This window comes from Pteropus alecto, unplaced genomic scaffold (assembly GCF_000325575.1).
Source record: "Pteropus alecto unplaced genomic scaffold, ASM32557v1 scaffold7, whole genome shotgun sequence".
Classification (NCBI taxonomy): Eukaryota; Metazoa; Chordata; class Mammalia; order Chiroptera; family Pteropodidae; genus Pteropus; species Pteropus alecto.
The window spans coordinates 23,956,964-23,970,175 of NW_006494614.1; the positions used below are offsets into that span (position 1 = coordinate 23,956,964).

General features: G+C 33.7%; 1 protein-coding gene across 2 annotated transcripts in view; it reads right to left on the minus strand.

Moving 5' to 3' along the window:
- ADGRB3 (adhesion G protein-coupled receptor B3) overlaps nt 1-13,212 on the minus strand; it is a 659,277-nt gene that overhangs the window by 297,544 nt on the left and 348,521 nt on the right. For both annotated transcript variants that reach the window (XM_006926408.1, XM_006926409.2), the window contains 2 exons: nt 2,377-2,526; nt 1,464-1,539 (listed from right to left, as the gene is read on the minus strand). In XM_006926408.1, the coding sequence (XP_006926470.1) occupies nt 1,464-1,539; nt 2,377-2,526 (226 nt within the window). The remainder of the gene's footprint in view (nt 1-1,463; nt 1,540-2,376; nt 2,527-13,212) is intronic.

A 13,212-nucleotide genomic window follows, 5' to 3' on the forward strand; every position in this document is an offset into this window, starting at 1 on the left:
GAATAATTTATTTGCATTCATTATATCCCTCAGCAGCAAATAGGATAAATATTGCACATGAACTTGCTTTTATTTTAATGTTGAACTGAAGGCAGATGATTGCAGAGTGACTGGACAAGTTGAAATTAAAACCCAAGTCATCTAATTTTAAGTAGTGTATAGTATAGAATTCTTAAAAGATGAGCTTTACACAAATAAATTCCCTGTAGAAATAAGTGTCTAACTTTGAGTATTTAGGTATACTTTTAACTTTAGCACATTTCTTCTCAAATGAACATCAGAAACAGAGTCAGTGTAACTTTAAATGCATTTTAATAAACCAGTGGAAAAGTTGAGAGTAAACTTATTAGTTTTGAAAATTTGTTATTAGTAGAACAAAAACAAATACAAACATATCCAAATTCCATTCAGAGAAAGAAGTTAGACAAAGCTAAACTTCCCACAATTGTCTCTGTAGGTGAAGGAGAATCTGCATTCAAGAGGGACTCTCGATGACTCACCAACTGTATTAATAATTCGCTGCACATAGAAAGATTTTCTCCAAAGAATTGTGACTAGTCACAGCTGCTGCAAAATCTCAGTTGCTCCCTTGGGAGGTCTTTTTCTGCTGGACTGAACTCTGATGGGTTTTATTTATTAGACCATTTGTTATGCCCTTGGTCTAACTGTACACATCATTCACAGCCTCTCCTCCCTAAAAACATGAAGCTTTATTCATGAGGATGTAAGAGCTTACTGCAAATGTGGCTTTGTTTAACAAAAATATAACTCTTTCTCAGGCCTCCAAAAATGATGCCTGATGAAACAGGTCACGTGAATGATGTTTTCTGTGAGATCAGGTAAAGTAGTTAGGACAGTAGAGAAAATAAATGAATGTTGGTAGAATTACTACTTGTAATTATTTCTTTGAATGACTGCAAGGAGAGAAATCAATAAATTTCTTCCAAAAATAGTCCTCTAATTGAACAACAGCATTTTTCTTAATGTAACTGTAATTGAATATTTATTTAGAAGCAAATTGAGAACTTGTGCAAATGAAGAAAAAAACAAGTATTCTTATTCCCAGTCATCATGATAGTTCTTCAGTTTCATGTAACATTAATGAACAGCGCCATTAAGTACAGCTAGAGAAGACAGATTAATTGTAAAACAACCCATTCTATTATAGAGACATAAGGCTTTTCTTTTTCTTTTCTCTTTTTTCCCCCTCATTTTAAGGCAAGTCATGATTAGTTACAAAAGAATTGCAGGGCTATAATCACAGACCAAAATTCTCTTCTTTAGTTGTTTTGAAATGCATAATATGAGAATAAGCTGTTCATTAATTTGGTATTTTGTATTTTATTTAAGAAAAAGCCCTTTGTATTACCAGAGCTTGTTTGACTATTTTCATAGAATGAGCCATAATCACATATTTGGGATAATTTACAAAGATTACAACAGCTTATTACTTTGTAGCTTACCTCAGAGTAGGCAAAATTAGATCTAAGTTTTTATACAGGACTGCTCCAAGAACAAATACTGATGATTCATCTAATTCTAGAAAGAATAAAATTAAAAAAATATTAGTGAAATGGTGAGAAAACACTATGTCTTATGAAACTTTAATCTGCTAACTACAATGGGATTCCAAAACTTGCTGATACAAAGTTGGGTAGAAAAGAAGCCTTCCTAACCATGAATGGGGCAGGTTAGCCCCTACACCTCACACATGAATTGCAGTTCTAAAAGATGTTATTTCAGTGGTTTTGCGTCAGAAAGTAATTGTACATCACCAGACTAAGATATGGAGCTGCTTTGTTTGCAGCTTATGAGTTTAAATTCCCAATGATATGGGGAAAGAGAGCCAATTCCTTTTTGAGCACTGTCATAAGGTCAAAGTCTCCAAGGTAAAAATAAAACCACAGTGTCAGTGTTGAAAATAGACATTAATTTTAGAGGCTAAGGAAAATGTTCTTATAACTTATTTTTTTAAATTTGTTTTCATATATCAAAGTAATATCTTCAAACTGAAGCAAATGTGAGGAAGAAATAAAAATAACTTTGAATGGAAAATGCAACACGTTTCAATACCTAAAGTTAAAATGTAAGGCAGTGTGCTTTACACTGAGATAAATAAAACCATCAATACTGAAACTTAATCATGTCAAGCTCAGGCCTATAATTTGCATTTGTATTTCTTTTTAATTTTATAGAGTCTTTCCTCCAGTGAATTCAGAGATTTAAAAACCAAGTGTGTTTCTATATTTACAAATTAGAATAATGAATGCAGACTGTTTTTAAATTGTTTAATATATCAAGATTTATGCCTAGTGTTTTATTAAATGATTTTGTCAGAATGTGTTGTTCAAAGCCCAAATTATCTTACATATTTACCTTTTGATGACACAGGAGTAAAAATGCTTTTTGGAATAACTACCCTATCTTCTGAGTTTCTTGCCCAGTCAACCATTCCCTTCCGTCCTTTCATTGGGAAGTTGATGTCTGTTAGAACAGAGGCTGCAGGAAGCTTCTGAATGCTAGCAACTATAAAAAAGAAGTAATAATGTCAACTCAAATCTTCCAGTGTAATCAAAGTTGATCAAATTAAACCTTGCTTCACATTCAGAAGAACATTTTGAGTCAAAATTATATTTATCAAAGTTACAAAACAGACATTTCTTCTTATTAGACACTATTCATCAAAGTTGTTGCTGATTCTTTTACTTAATCACCCTAGGTTTTTGTTGCTTTAAGCAGGAGTCATACAATGATGGTCAATGGTGTGGTGGATATTCTGAGAGGACCAGCAGGTACTACCATACTAGTTGTTCAAAGTTGGCTTCCATTTCAATTGTTTAAGCCCATACTGTATTTTTTTGTTAAATATTCCAATTAACACACTTGATTCATAGACTAAACTAAAATTGTATTTAAATTTGAACTTTGTCTTTGAACATATTTTCTACATTTACATATAGTCTTAGGAACAAAGTTTTTATGGATTAGATGGAATACCATGAAGATGTGGAAAATAATGCCATATTGCTCTGGGAGACAGAATAGTCAGTACTCAAATAATAAAGCACCACTAATGCTATAGCCATAGAGCTAATATAACATGCAGAAATATTCAACAAGTAGATTAATAATAACAAATAATTCTTAAAATGTAACCCCACAATTTAAGTAAACGTATATATGTGAATAAAGAATTGTGTTTTACTTGAAATAAGCATTTTAATATATTTAAGAAAACAATGGATAATATACTTGATAATGCCTGAATATATATTTATTATATATATTCAATGTTTTCATTGCATATTTTATATAGATATATACACGAATATATATATTTGACATATAATAAAATCAAGATGATAAATGCTTAAGCATTTACTGATTATATGTATTTTCAATTTAGAAATGCAAATTTTATAACTTTTACATAGATCCATACTTGTTCTACATTAAAGTTTCAGCTGCCCATGCAGAATTTAAATGGAAAGATGATGGGGAAACTCTAAAAGCTATCACAGTTAGAAAAGCTAAAGTGAGAAACCATTAGGCTCTTTATAAGTGGATTTCATTCTAAAGAAACTTGTAATTTAAATCAAGAGAAGATGAAAATTAAGAATTTAATAATATTAGTTGTATAAATATATTACCGCACCACTGGCTTAGTTCCAAATTAAATTGGTTATGTATTATTGTACTTTGTTAAAGCTCTTTCAGGCTATTATACACATCCATTATCAGCATAAGATGGAATTTCATTTGGCCTGTAATTTGATATAATAAGCCTAAAAAGAGATTTTGTAACTAAATGTTGAAAGAAAATGGATGCTTGGTAAAATATAAATTAGTTACAGATATTAAATGTTGTTTTTGGGTAACAGCTGTAATTATTTTGGTTTCTTTATTTTTTCAAACAATATAGTCTTTATTGTCCATAAACGACCCAGTTTATGTGTCCTAATGGGTCCAAATCCACCAACGCATGTAGATCACCAGGTCAGCACATTGGTGGCATATTGTTTCTTACGTTCATCTGCTTCCAAATTCCTTGACTCTGATTTTGGTTGTCTCCATGTTAAATAAAATTTATTTCACCTCTCTGCTCTAAAAAACTCATGAAAAGAAACAAAGGTTTTTTTTTGACTGTCACATGACTGTTTTTTACTATAAAGGAAAATAAAAGATAAATTGTTGGGTCTTGAGGTCTAATAATGTCTCTGTTTGTATATGTTGGATAGAAAACGAAACAAAACAAAAATCCAAATAAATACAAGAAATAACAAATAGAGAAAACATTATCTACCAAATATATAACACTTTATCGTGAATAAATGCTAGTCTAATAATATATTCTTTAATATATAAAAATGATATATTTATATATGTGCATATCTCACTTTATAAAATGCATTCTTTCTTCAATTATAGGCACATTAGCTGTTAAATTCTGACTATATAAATTAGATTGTACTTTTGAACAGTCTAGATTAAAGGGACATAAAAATCAATTAGGGTCATTATATTATTTGTGCAAAAGTCTTTTAAAATGCATAGTCTTGAGCATAAAACCAAACATTTATAATTTTAGTAGGAATATAGTTTTAAAGATGATGTTTTAAATAAATACATTATAAAAGGGGATATGACTTCATAGACTGATAAGATTCAAATACTAGCCTTCAAATTATCAATATACACATGCCTTAAAATATGAAGTATTTAAAATTATACATCTTTATCTTAAACATACTTAGGAATATGTCTAAGATGAAATTATGGTTCTTCATGACCTTCCATTGATTACCCAAAAAACCCACTTCCACAGAGCAAAAATAATTTAAAGATGACTTTTATTTTCTTCTTCTTTCAGTCCTTGTACCAGACCCTTGAACCAAACCAACGTACAATTTTTCCTTTCTTCACCGAGTTTAACTATCCAAAAGTCTTAGGTAATATTTAGATGCAGTTACAGTTTTTAGGAACTGGGAAGCTCATATGTTAAGTAAATACTAAAGAGGTAAGTAAGATTAAAAATTAATGCCTTAAACTATGTGAAGAGTATATATGTGTCCAATGCTGACAAAAAGACATAAATGCAAAGCATAAATGCAAATTTCCATACTGTTGTTCTGTAATAACTGCTGCATTAAAACCAGTCATTATGAGTATTTAGATATAGAGCATCTTTCTCCAAATACTGAGAAAATGCCTTTCTTACAGAAGATTAAAGTACCTGGAAGAATCCTCAAAGGACACGGTGTCCCTGAACAAATAGGCACATCTTAAATGCACCAAGAATTACCCTAAATTCACTGTATCGTGTTTTCATTACAACACTAGGTTTGATTTCTGATGCAATAAAAATAGGTGACTCATCACTGATAAACCTTGGAGCAAAAGCAGCTGCATTTTCATTTTGCAATTTTAATACTTTCATTTTGAATTTGGATATACAGTACAAAATTCCTTTGAGAGCATCCTGTCTGTTATGGGCCATGCTCTCAAAGGATTTGGCTTCAGTATAGATATTTGCTTTTCAAAAAGAATAAGGAAGCTTTGCAGATGAGTCTAAAAGCATATGAGCTGGGTTTTTGTCATTTTTTCTTTATTTCTTTCTTATTGGAATCCCTGAGACTTCCTTTTTTTCATCAAAGCAAAGTGGTGCTTCTAACCTTATTCCTCAGGAATATGATGAGGTTTTATTCCTTTGCCCTTATTAGGTCCTGAAGAATGGGGATTCTGTCCTATTCATCTTTATAATGTGACTAGTGAACATATGAGTTGGAGTTAATTTGTACATCAATTGCATCACGGACAAAATGGAAGGTATATGGAAGGAAAAGACTAGAGAGCAAGAGTGTATAGATGAATACTATGGGAATGAGCAAAATGGGCAATTGAGGGCCTATAAAGGAAAATGACAACTCACCAGAGTGGCTTAAGTATGAGTTCTTGACTTGGTCCTGGATTCAAATCCCTGATATATTAGAGTAACTATAATGTCCCAGTTATTTTTTTAAGGGAAGGGAGCAGTGTCAATTTATCTCTGCTGCTTTGTATAATTATGACTAGCATCCCCTATCACTCTTAAAAGTCTCATTTTAGAAGATAAATTCTATGTTCATCTTATAACTAGTGTGACATTGGGCAAACAATCTAACCTCTCTGTGCCTCAATTTCCTCTTCTGTAACATGGGAATGATAATATTATCTACCTCATCAGGATGTTAGAGGATAAAATAAGGTAAGTTACTATTTGTCAAGAGGTGAGAGTAGGGTGCCTAGAACTGTGCCTGCAGCAGGGATGGTCCTATGTAAGTGCTGGCTACCTCTGTTAGAGTATGTTTCCCCACAATCAAGTCCAAGGGAACTACCTCACAGTGTACTCCATATTATGATTACATTTTTGGCTTTTTCATCAAACATTCTTTTTTGGTTGTCCTTCAGTGACCTTAGAAATGAGATGACATATTAAAAATTCATGTTGAATGTATTCAGATAACCAAAGGCAGGAAGCGCGCTTAAATAGAATTCATTCTTTAGTACTTAAATGTACTACCTAGGGTGTTGAATACGGGTTTCTTTCTACTCATTCTTTCTCTCTCTTTTCTCTCTCCCTCCTTCCTCCTCCCTTCTCTTCTCTCTGTCTCTGTCTCTGTCTCTTGTAGATTGTGCCAAAGAAAATGGGCTGCCTTTTCTGGTTATCTGGTTACATAAAGTCAGCCAGGTTAAAATTCTATTGTCTCAACTGAGAAAGGAAATGACTGTATCATGAATGACAAATTTAGTATTTCCATTCCAGTCAAGGCCACAGAACTTCAAAAGCATCATTTTCAGGCAGTGATTTAAGTGCTTAACAGAGTGACTCACATTCTGTAAATGAAACTCCCAGGCAAGGGCACCTCATAATCATAAACAAATGTGTAGGGGATACAGAAGTTTAAGGGACACACCAACAACTATTATTTTCATTATTGCCTTATACACTAGTCGCCCCGCTCCTTAGCCCAGGTTTCATTTTTTGCAGTTTCAGTTGCCCACAGCCAATTGTGGTCCAAAAATATTAAGTGGAAAATTCCAAAAACAAACAATTTATGTTTTAAATTGCATGCCATTCTTAGTATTGTGATGAAATCTCATGCTATTCTGCTTCATCCAGCCTGGGATCATCCCTTTGTCCAGCATATCCAAGCTGTGTACCTTAACTGACCGTTAGTCACTTAGTAACTGTCTCAGTTATAAAATCAACACAGTATTGCAGTGCTTGTATTCAAGTAACACTTATTTTACTTAATATTGGCCCAAAAGTGAAAGAGCAGTGAAGCTGGCAATTCAAATATGCCAAAGAGAAGCCATAAAATGCTTTCTTTAAGTGAAAAGTAGAGTACAGTACAATAAGATATTTTGAGAGAGCGACCACATTCACTTAACTTCTATTATAAGATATTGTTATAATTGTTCTGTTTTACTATTAGCTATTGTTAATCTCTTAAGTGCCTAATTTATAAATTAAACTTTATCATAGGTATGTATGTATAAAAAAACATAATATATCTAGGGTTCAGTACTATCTTGTGGTTTCAGGCATCCACTAGGGGTCTCAATATATCCCCTGTTGATGATGGGGGGAGTACTATATTTATATTTCTGATACATTTAAAGTTTGTCTCATTTTTCATGTTGATTCAGAGGAAACAACTTACATATTGAGTCTTGACTCATCAATATTAGAAAATTGGCCAGTCAACAAAATAGAATTGCTTGTGAAAAACATCACTCAATCTTACCAGATGGTCACCTGCACAGATTTGAAGTCCTGTAAGAAAAATATGGAAGGGAGGGCATGGTGCGCTGCATCAGTGTGCTAGAAAGCAACTACTAATTTTGTTTTTGTACCCATAGCAAGCACACAAGGACTGAGCAGGGTCTACATGTAGTGTAATCCCTGGCATTTAGAAGCTTAAAAGCCATGATTTTTATATTTATATAGTGATGTTGATTGCCTTGTAAAATACTGAGGGCATTTGGGAGGGAAGGGAAGGACAGCTGACATTTATTGAACACTTATTTATTAAATGCCTCCTCTGTGCTAGTTCTTAGCAAAGCACTTGACCAAGTACTTTACCCATGATATCTGATTTGATATTTAAGACAACCCTAAGAGGTATTGTTATTATCATTATTCTCATTGTTATTATCTGTACCATTACTTTACAAATGAGGACATGGACTCAAGTGGTAACACTGTGATCCAAATCTCATTTTGCCTACTCAGAAGTATATGATTTTTACACTGTATGGTGTAGTTTGATTTTACTTAACAAATTTACAGCAAATTTATTTTGCCTTACTGTAATGTTTTTGCATTAAAGACATACATAATGGTTCAAGTAGAGGAAATAAAAACTATATTGCTTGTCTAACAGGAGATCAAAACTAGAAACCACTAAAGCATGGTATTATCAAAAGGGGTTCTGTCTGTTTGTCTATCTCTCTATCTATCCATCTATCTATCATCTATCCATCCTTTAACATGGCCAGCATAATCTTTATGCTTAACCATTACTATAAAAATTACATTTTAGGATTCTACAATGGCGGTTTATACTGCAGTGGTCCCCAACCTTTCTGACATCAGGAACCAGTGCTCCTATGAAAATCTAATGCCTGATGATCTGAGGTACAGCTGAGGCAGTGATGCTAGCACTGGGGAGCAGCTGCAAATACAGATGAAGCTTCACTTGCTTGCTCACCCGCCGCTCAGCTCCCATTGTGAGGTCTGATTCCTAACAGGCCACTGATGGGAACCGGTCCATGGCTCAGGGATTGGAAACCCTTAGTTTATAGGAAACATTCAGAAATTCGAACAGACAGATTTCCAACTGCTCTCTTCTTCACCCGATTTACTCTGTCTCCTTTCCCAAAAGGTTGGGATTAGAATTTTGAGGACTAAAAAGAAAGAACTGGCTTGCTAGAGAGCAGCAAGTAGCCATTACTTTCAAGGAAGCAAAGCCCTAAGTGGGGCATCTGCAAGGACTCTGGTGCTCTGAGGGCTCCCTCTACCATCACCATTACTCAGTGTAGGATCCCCAAGTCCCAGGAGAGGCACACAGAGAATTAGATGATAAATGTTCTTCCCATTAGTAGTTTATAGATTGTTTTAAAGAGAAAAAACAGGATCCTCTGATTTTTCAAGGTAGACAAATTAGATAGGTAGTAAGGAAAGTATGTGGCATGTCAAGGACACTTTTTTTGACTTGTTAGTTTTTAATGACATGATAGATAGATAGATAGAAACTTTAAATAATTAACCATTATACATATTCCTTTCCAGGACCAAAATAATAATAAAAAAAAAAAACTTATAAATTACTTGTGAGTCATCAGCTTTAAATTCTGTCCAACCATTTCAAAACCTGGGAGCTTCTATGAAGCTGGGCATGGTTCTTATTTCTGCTCATGATCTTTTCGTCAGACTTTAGTGCTGTCTACTGGGGACTCCTTCAGCTTCTTCTCAGGTCACTCTTATTTTCCTAACATGTAATCATGCTGACACACATGGTATATCCACTCCACACACATGACACTTGTTCAGGCTGAACTGTCTCAAAACAGGGAGCGGCAAACTACAACCCACAGGCCAAATCTATCCTATCAGTTATTTTTGCATGGTCTACAAGCTAAAAATGATTTTCACATTTTTAAATGGTTAAAAAAATAAAGAATATTGTATTTTGGTATGTGTAAATTAAATCGAATCCAAATCTCAGTACCTACAAATAAAGTTTTATCGAAACACACACATCATTCATTTATATGTTGCCTAGGGCTGCTTTCATATAACAATGGTAGAGCTGAACAGACCATATGTATGGTTTACAAATCCTAAAATACTTACTATCTGGCCCTACACAGAAAAAGTTTACCTAGACATACATCGGAGAAGCTATTTTTAAATATTACACTTTAAAGAGAAATACATTCTAACAGCATTTTAGTTACTACACTTTTTCTGTTACTTATTGCATACTCTTTCTGACCAACAGAGAAAGGAACACTAAGTAATAATTAACCAAACATAAAAATAATGCCAAGGTGTGGAAGCAACCTAAGTATTTATCAAGAGAAGAAAAGATAAAGAAGATGTGGTACATACATACAATGTAATATTGCTCACTCATAAAAAAGAATAAAATCTTGCCATTTGCAACAGCATGGATGGACCTAGAGGGTATTATACTAAGTAAAATAAATTAGATGGAGAAAGACAAATACCATATGATTTCACTTATGTGTGGAATCAAAAAAAATGAAATAAACAAAAAACAAAACAAAGATACAGAGAACATTTTGATGGTTGCCAGATAGGAGGGAGGTTTGAGAGGGATGCGTGGAAAGGGGGAAGGTTTAAAGATGTAAAAATTTCCACTTATAAAAATAGTCAAAGAGATGTCAAGTACAGCGTAGGGAATACAGTCAATAACATTGTAATAACTATGTATGGTGTCAGATGAGTATTAAACTTATCGAGGTGATCACTTTATAACTTATAAGAATATCTAATCACTATGTTGTACACCTGAAACTAATATAATATTGTATGTCAGCTGTAATTAAGAAATTAAAACAAAATTTAAATGAGAGCTTTTGTATGTGCAACACTACTTTCTCTTTTCATATATGTGCATTGCACCTCTGTGTGTGTGTGTGTGTGTGTGTGTGTGTGTGTGTGTGTGTGTGTGTGATATAGTTTTTTTGAGATTTAAGGGTATTTATAACTTCTTAGAGAAAAACGTCAGGAATCTATTAGAAGTTAGGCATCAATGCAGGCAGTGAACAACTGAAGTTGATAATTAAATGGCTTCTCTAGATAGTGAATCATCCATTCCCAGAAGAGTAATAGCCATGGAAAGTCACTTGACAAGAGAAAAGAGATCACTGTAGACTGAAGAGTTAATTCTGGAAATTTATTCATCCAGTAAACTTCTGTTGAGCTCTGAGAGTGTTCCAGGCACTGTCCTACCACTGAAGATTTAGGAAGTAAGTAAGAGATACAAAGTCTTTGCCCTTAAAGAGTTCACAATCTAGTGGGGAATATGTAACATTGATAAGTGAACAAAGAATTCAGATGACTCTAAATATGATAGGTGGCATGAACGAAATAACTGATAAGATGGAACATGGTTAGTTGGCCAAGGAAGGTCTTTCTGAAGAGGTATAATCTCAATTAAGTTTTGACAGTTGAGTAGAAGCTAAGGGAAGAGGAAACTGCCTGTACAGACTTAGGGCCTGGACAAGGCCTGCAATGTTCCAGAAATGTCAGAATTGTACTAACTGGGTAGAAGAAATGACACGAACAAAGACATGAAATAAGAGAATAATATCCTAGAAAAATAATTACATTCTAATAGGGCAGAAAGATTTTGTTAGAGAAGTAGGAGAAAAGGCTGAAAATGATATTGTAGGCTAAGAGATCTGGTGATCTGGAGCATGATCAAGTTTAGAACTTAGAGATGTAAATTAGATGCCTTCTAATAATAGTTGTTCATGTAGACATAGATAAGTTCTCCTAAAGAGAGAATAAAACAGATTCATTCATTCAACAGATATTGAGTACCTATTACATGCCCGGCACAGTTTTGGGCAAGTATATCAGTGAACAAAACAGTTAAAGCCCCTGCCTTCATGGGACTGGCATGGAATCTGGGGAAAGACAGACAAGGAATAAATAAACACAATTTGATAGAATGTCAGTAATGATAAATGATATGAAAAAGAATGATGAGCGGAATTGGTAAGCTGACATCTGTACAGACACCTGAAAGAAATGAGAGGGTGAGCTATACAGACAAGGAGATGACAGAAAAAAGCTGAGAAATGTAGCTTAAGAAAGGATCACTTTTAGAGGGCAAAGAAAAATAAACACGGAAAGATACCAAAAATAAATGAAGAGAGATAGAGAGAAGAGAAAAGTATAATAGTAAACTAACTCGGGAGAGATGTTTTTTAATAATGATAGAGTGGCTTTATAAGGAGTCACAGGTGCTATAAATTACGGGCCATTGGTCAAAAACTATGAAAATCATACTCTAAAATTAGGTTCAGGCCATGCTCTATTGCTGAAGTTGGCAAAATTATGGGTCAAAAAAGTAAATACATCTTTGTGGGTCATCAGGCCTCTGCTGAAACTACCTAACTGCTAGTTGGATATGAAAGCAGCCATAGACAATTCATAAATGAATGATCATCAAGAAAATATGGTATTTAATCATGAGAATAATTATTTATGTGACTAGTATTGTCTCTGCAGTCACATTATACATGACTTGTTTGCTGACCCTGATGAATTTGCACAGGTCTTTTTTTTTTCCCCCGGTAACAGAGTCTTTCCTCTCTAACTAGAACATTCTTTTCTTTTGTTAGCCTTGAGTCTCTGCTAAATTATTTTTTTCTTAGTTTGGTCTGTCTTAACTGCTCCATCTAAAGAAATTCAACTCCCTCCCATATCATCCTATTTATTTTCTTTATGGCCCTGTTCACAGAAAAATATTGTCTAGTTTATGGAGACTTGTTTATTATCTGCCTCCCACACTAAACTACAAGCTCCAAAGGAAAAGCATTTTCCCTATTTATTATGTATAATAGAATCCTAACATGTAGTAGGTTTGACATAATATCTCGTTTTTTAAATGAATGAGGTTTACCAAAGCCTCAAGGAGGCATCAGGGTTTAATGTGAGTCCTCAATATCTTTGAGCCCTGGAGACAAATAGCCTGAGTTTCCCAATTACTTTGTAATCTTTAGCAAGTCATTTAATTGCTTTTCAGTTTGACTATCTGTAAAAATCAATAGCCCTTCATGATGATTAAGCCAAAGACAGTTAGTTTATTCCCTATGCACAGTAGGGCACAATATATGCCAATTTCCTTTTATTCTTCACCTTGACCATTCTCTGCCTTGTGTAAAATACTGTGGAAGATCCAAAATTCAAAACAAAAAAAAGTTCTTACCTAGAAAGAGATTACAATCTAGTGAGACACCTATTTCACGCTAATATTTAGTATGGGTAGCATAAGTACGAGAACTTTTCTTCTGAACTCCAATCTTGTCTACTTGAATTGTTCAATTGCATGTCTTCAGGCATATTAAAGGTAATATACTCAAAGCTTAAATCTTCATCTCTTCCCATTCTTCAACAAAAGAATCTTTCCC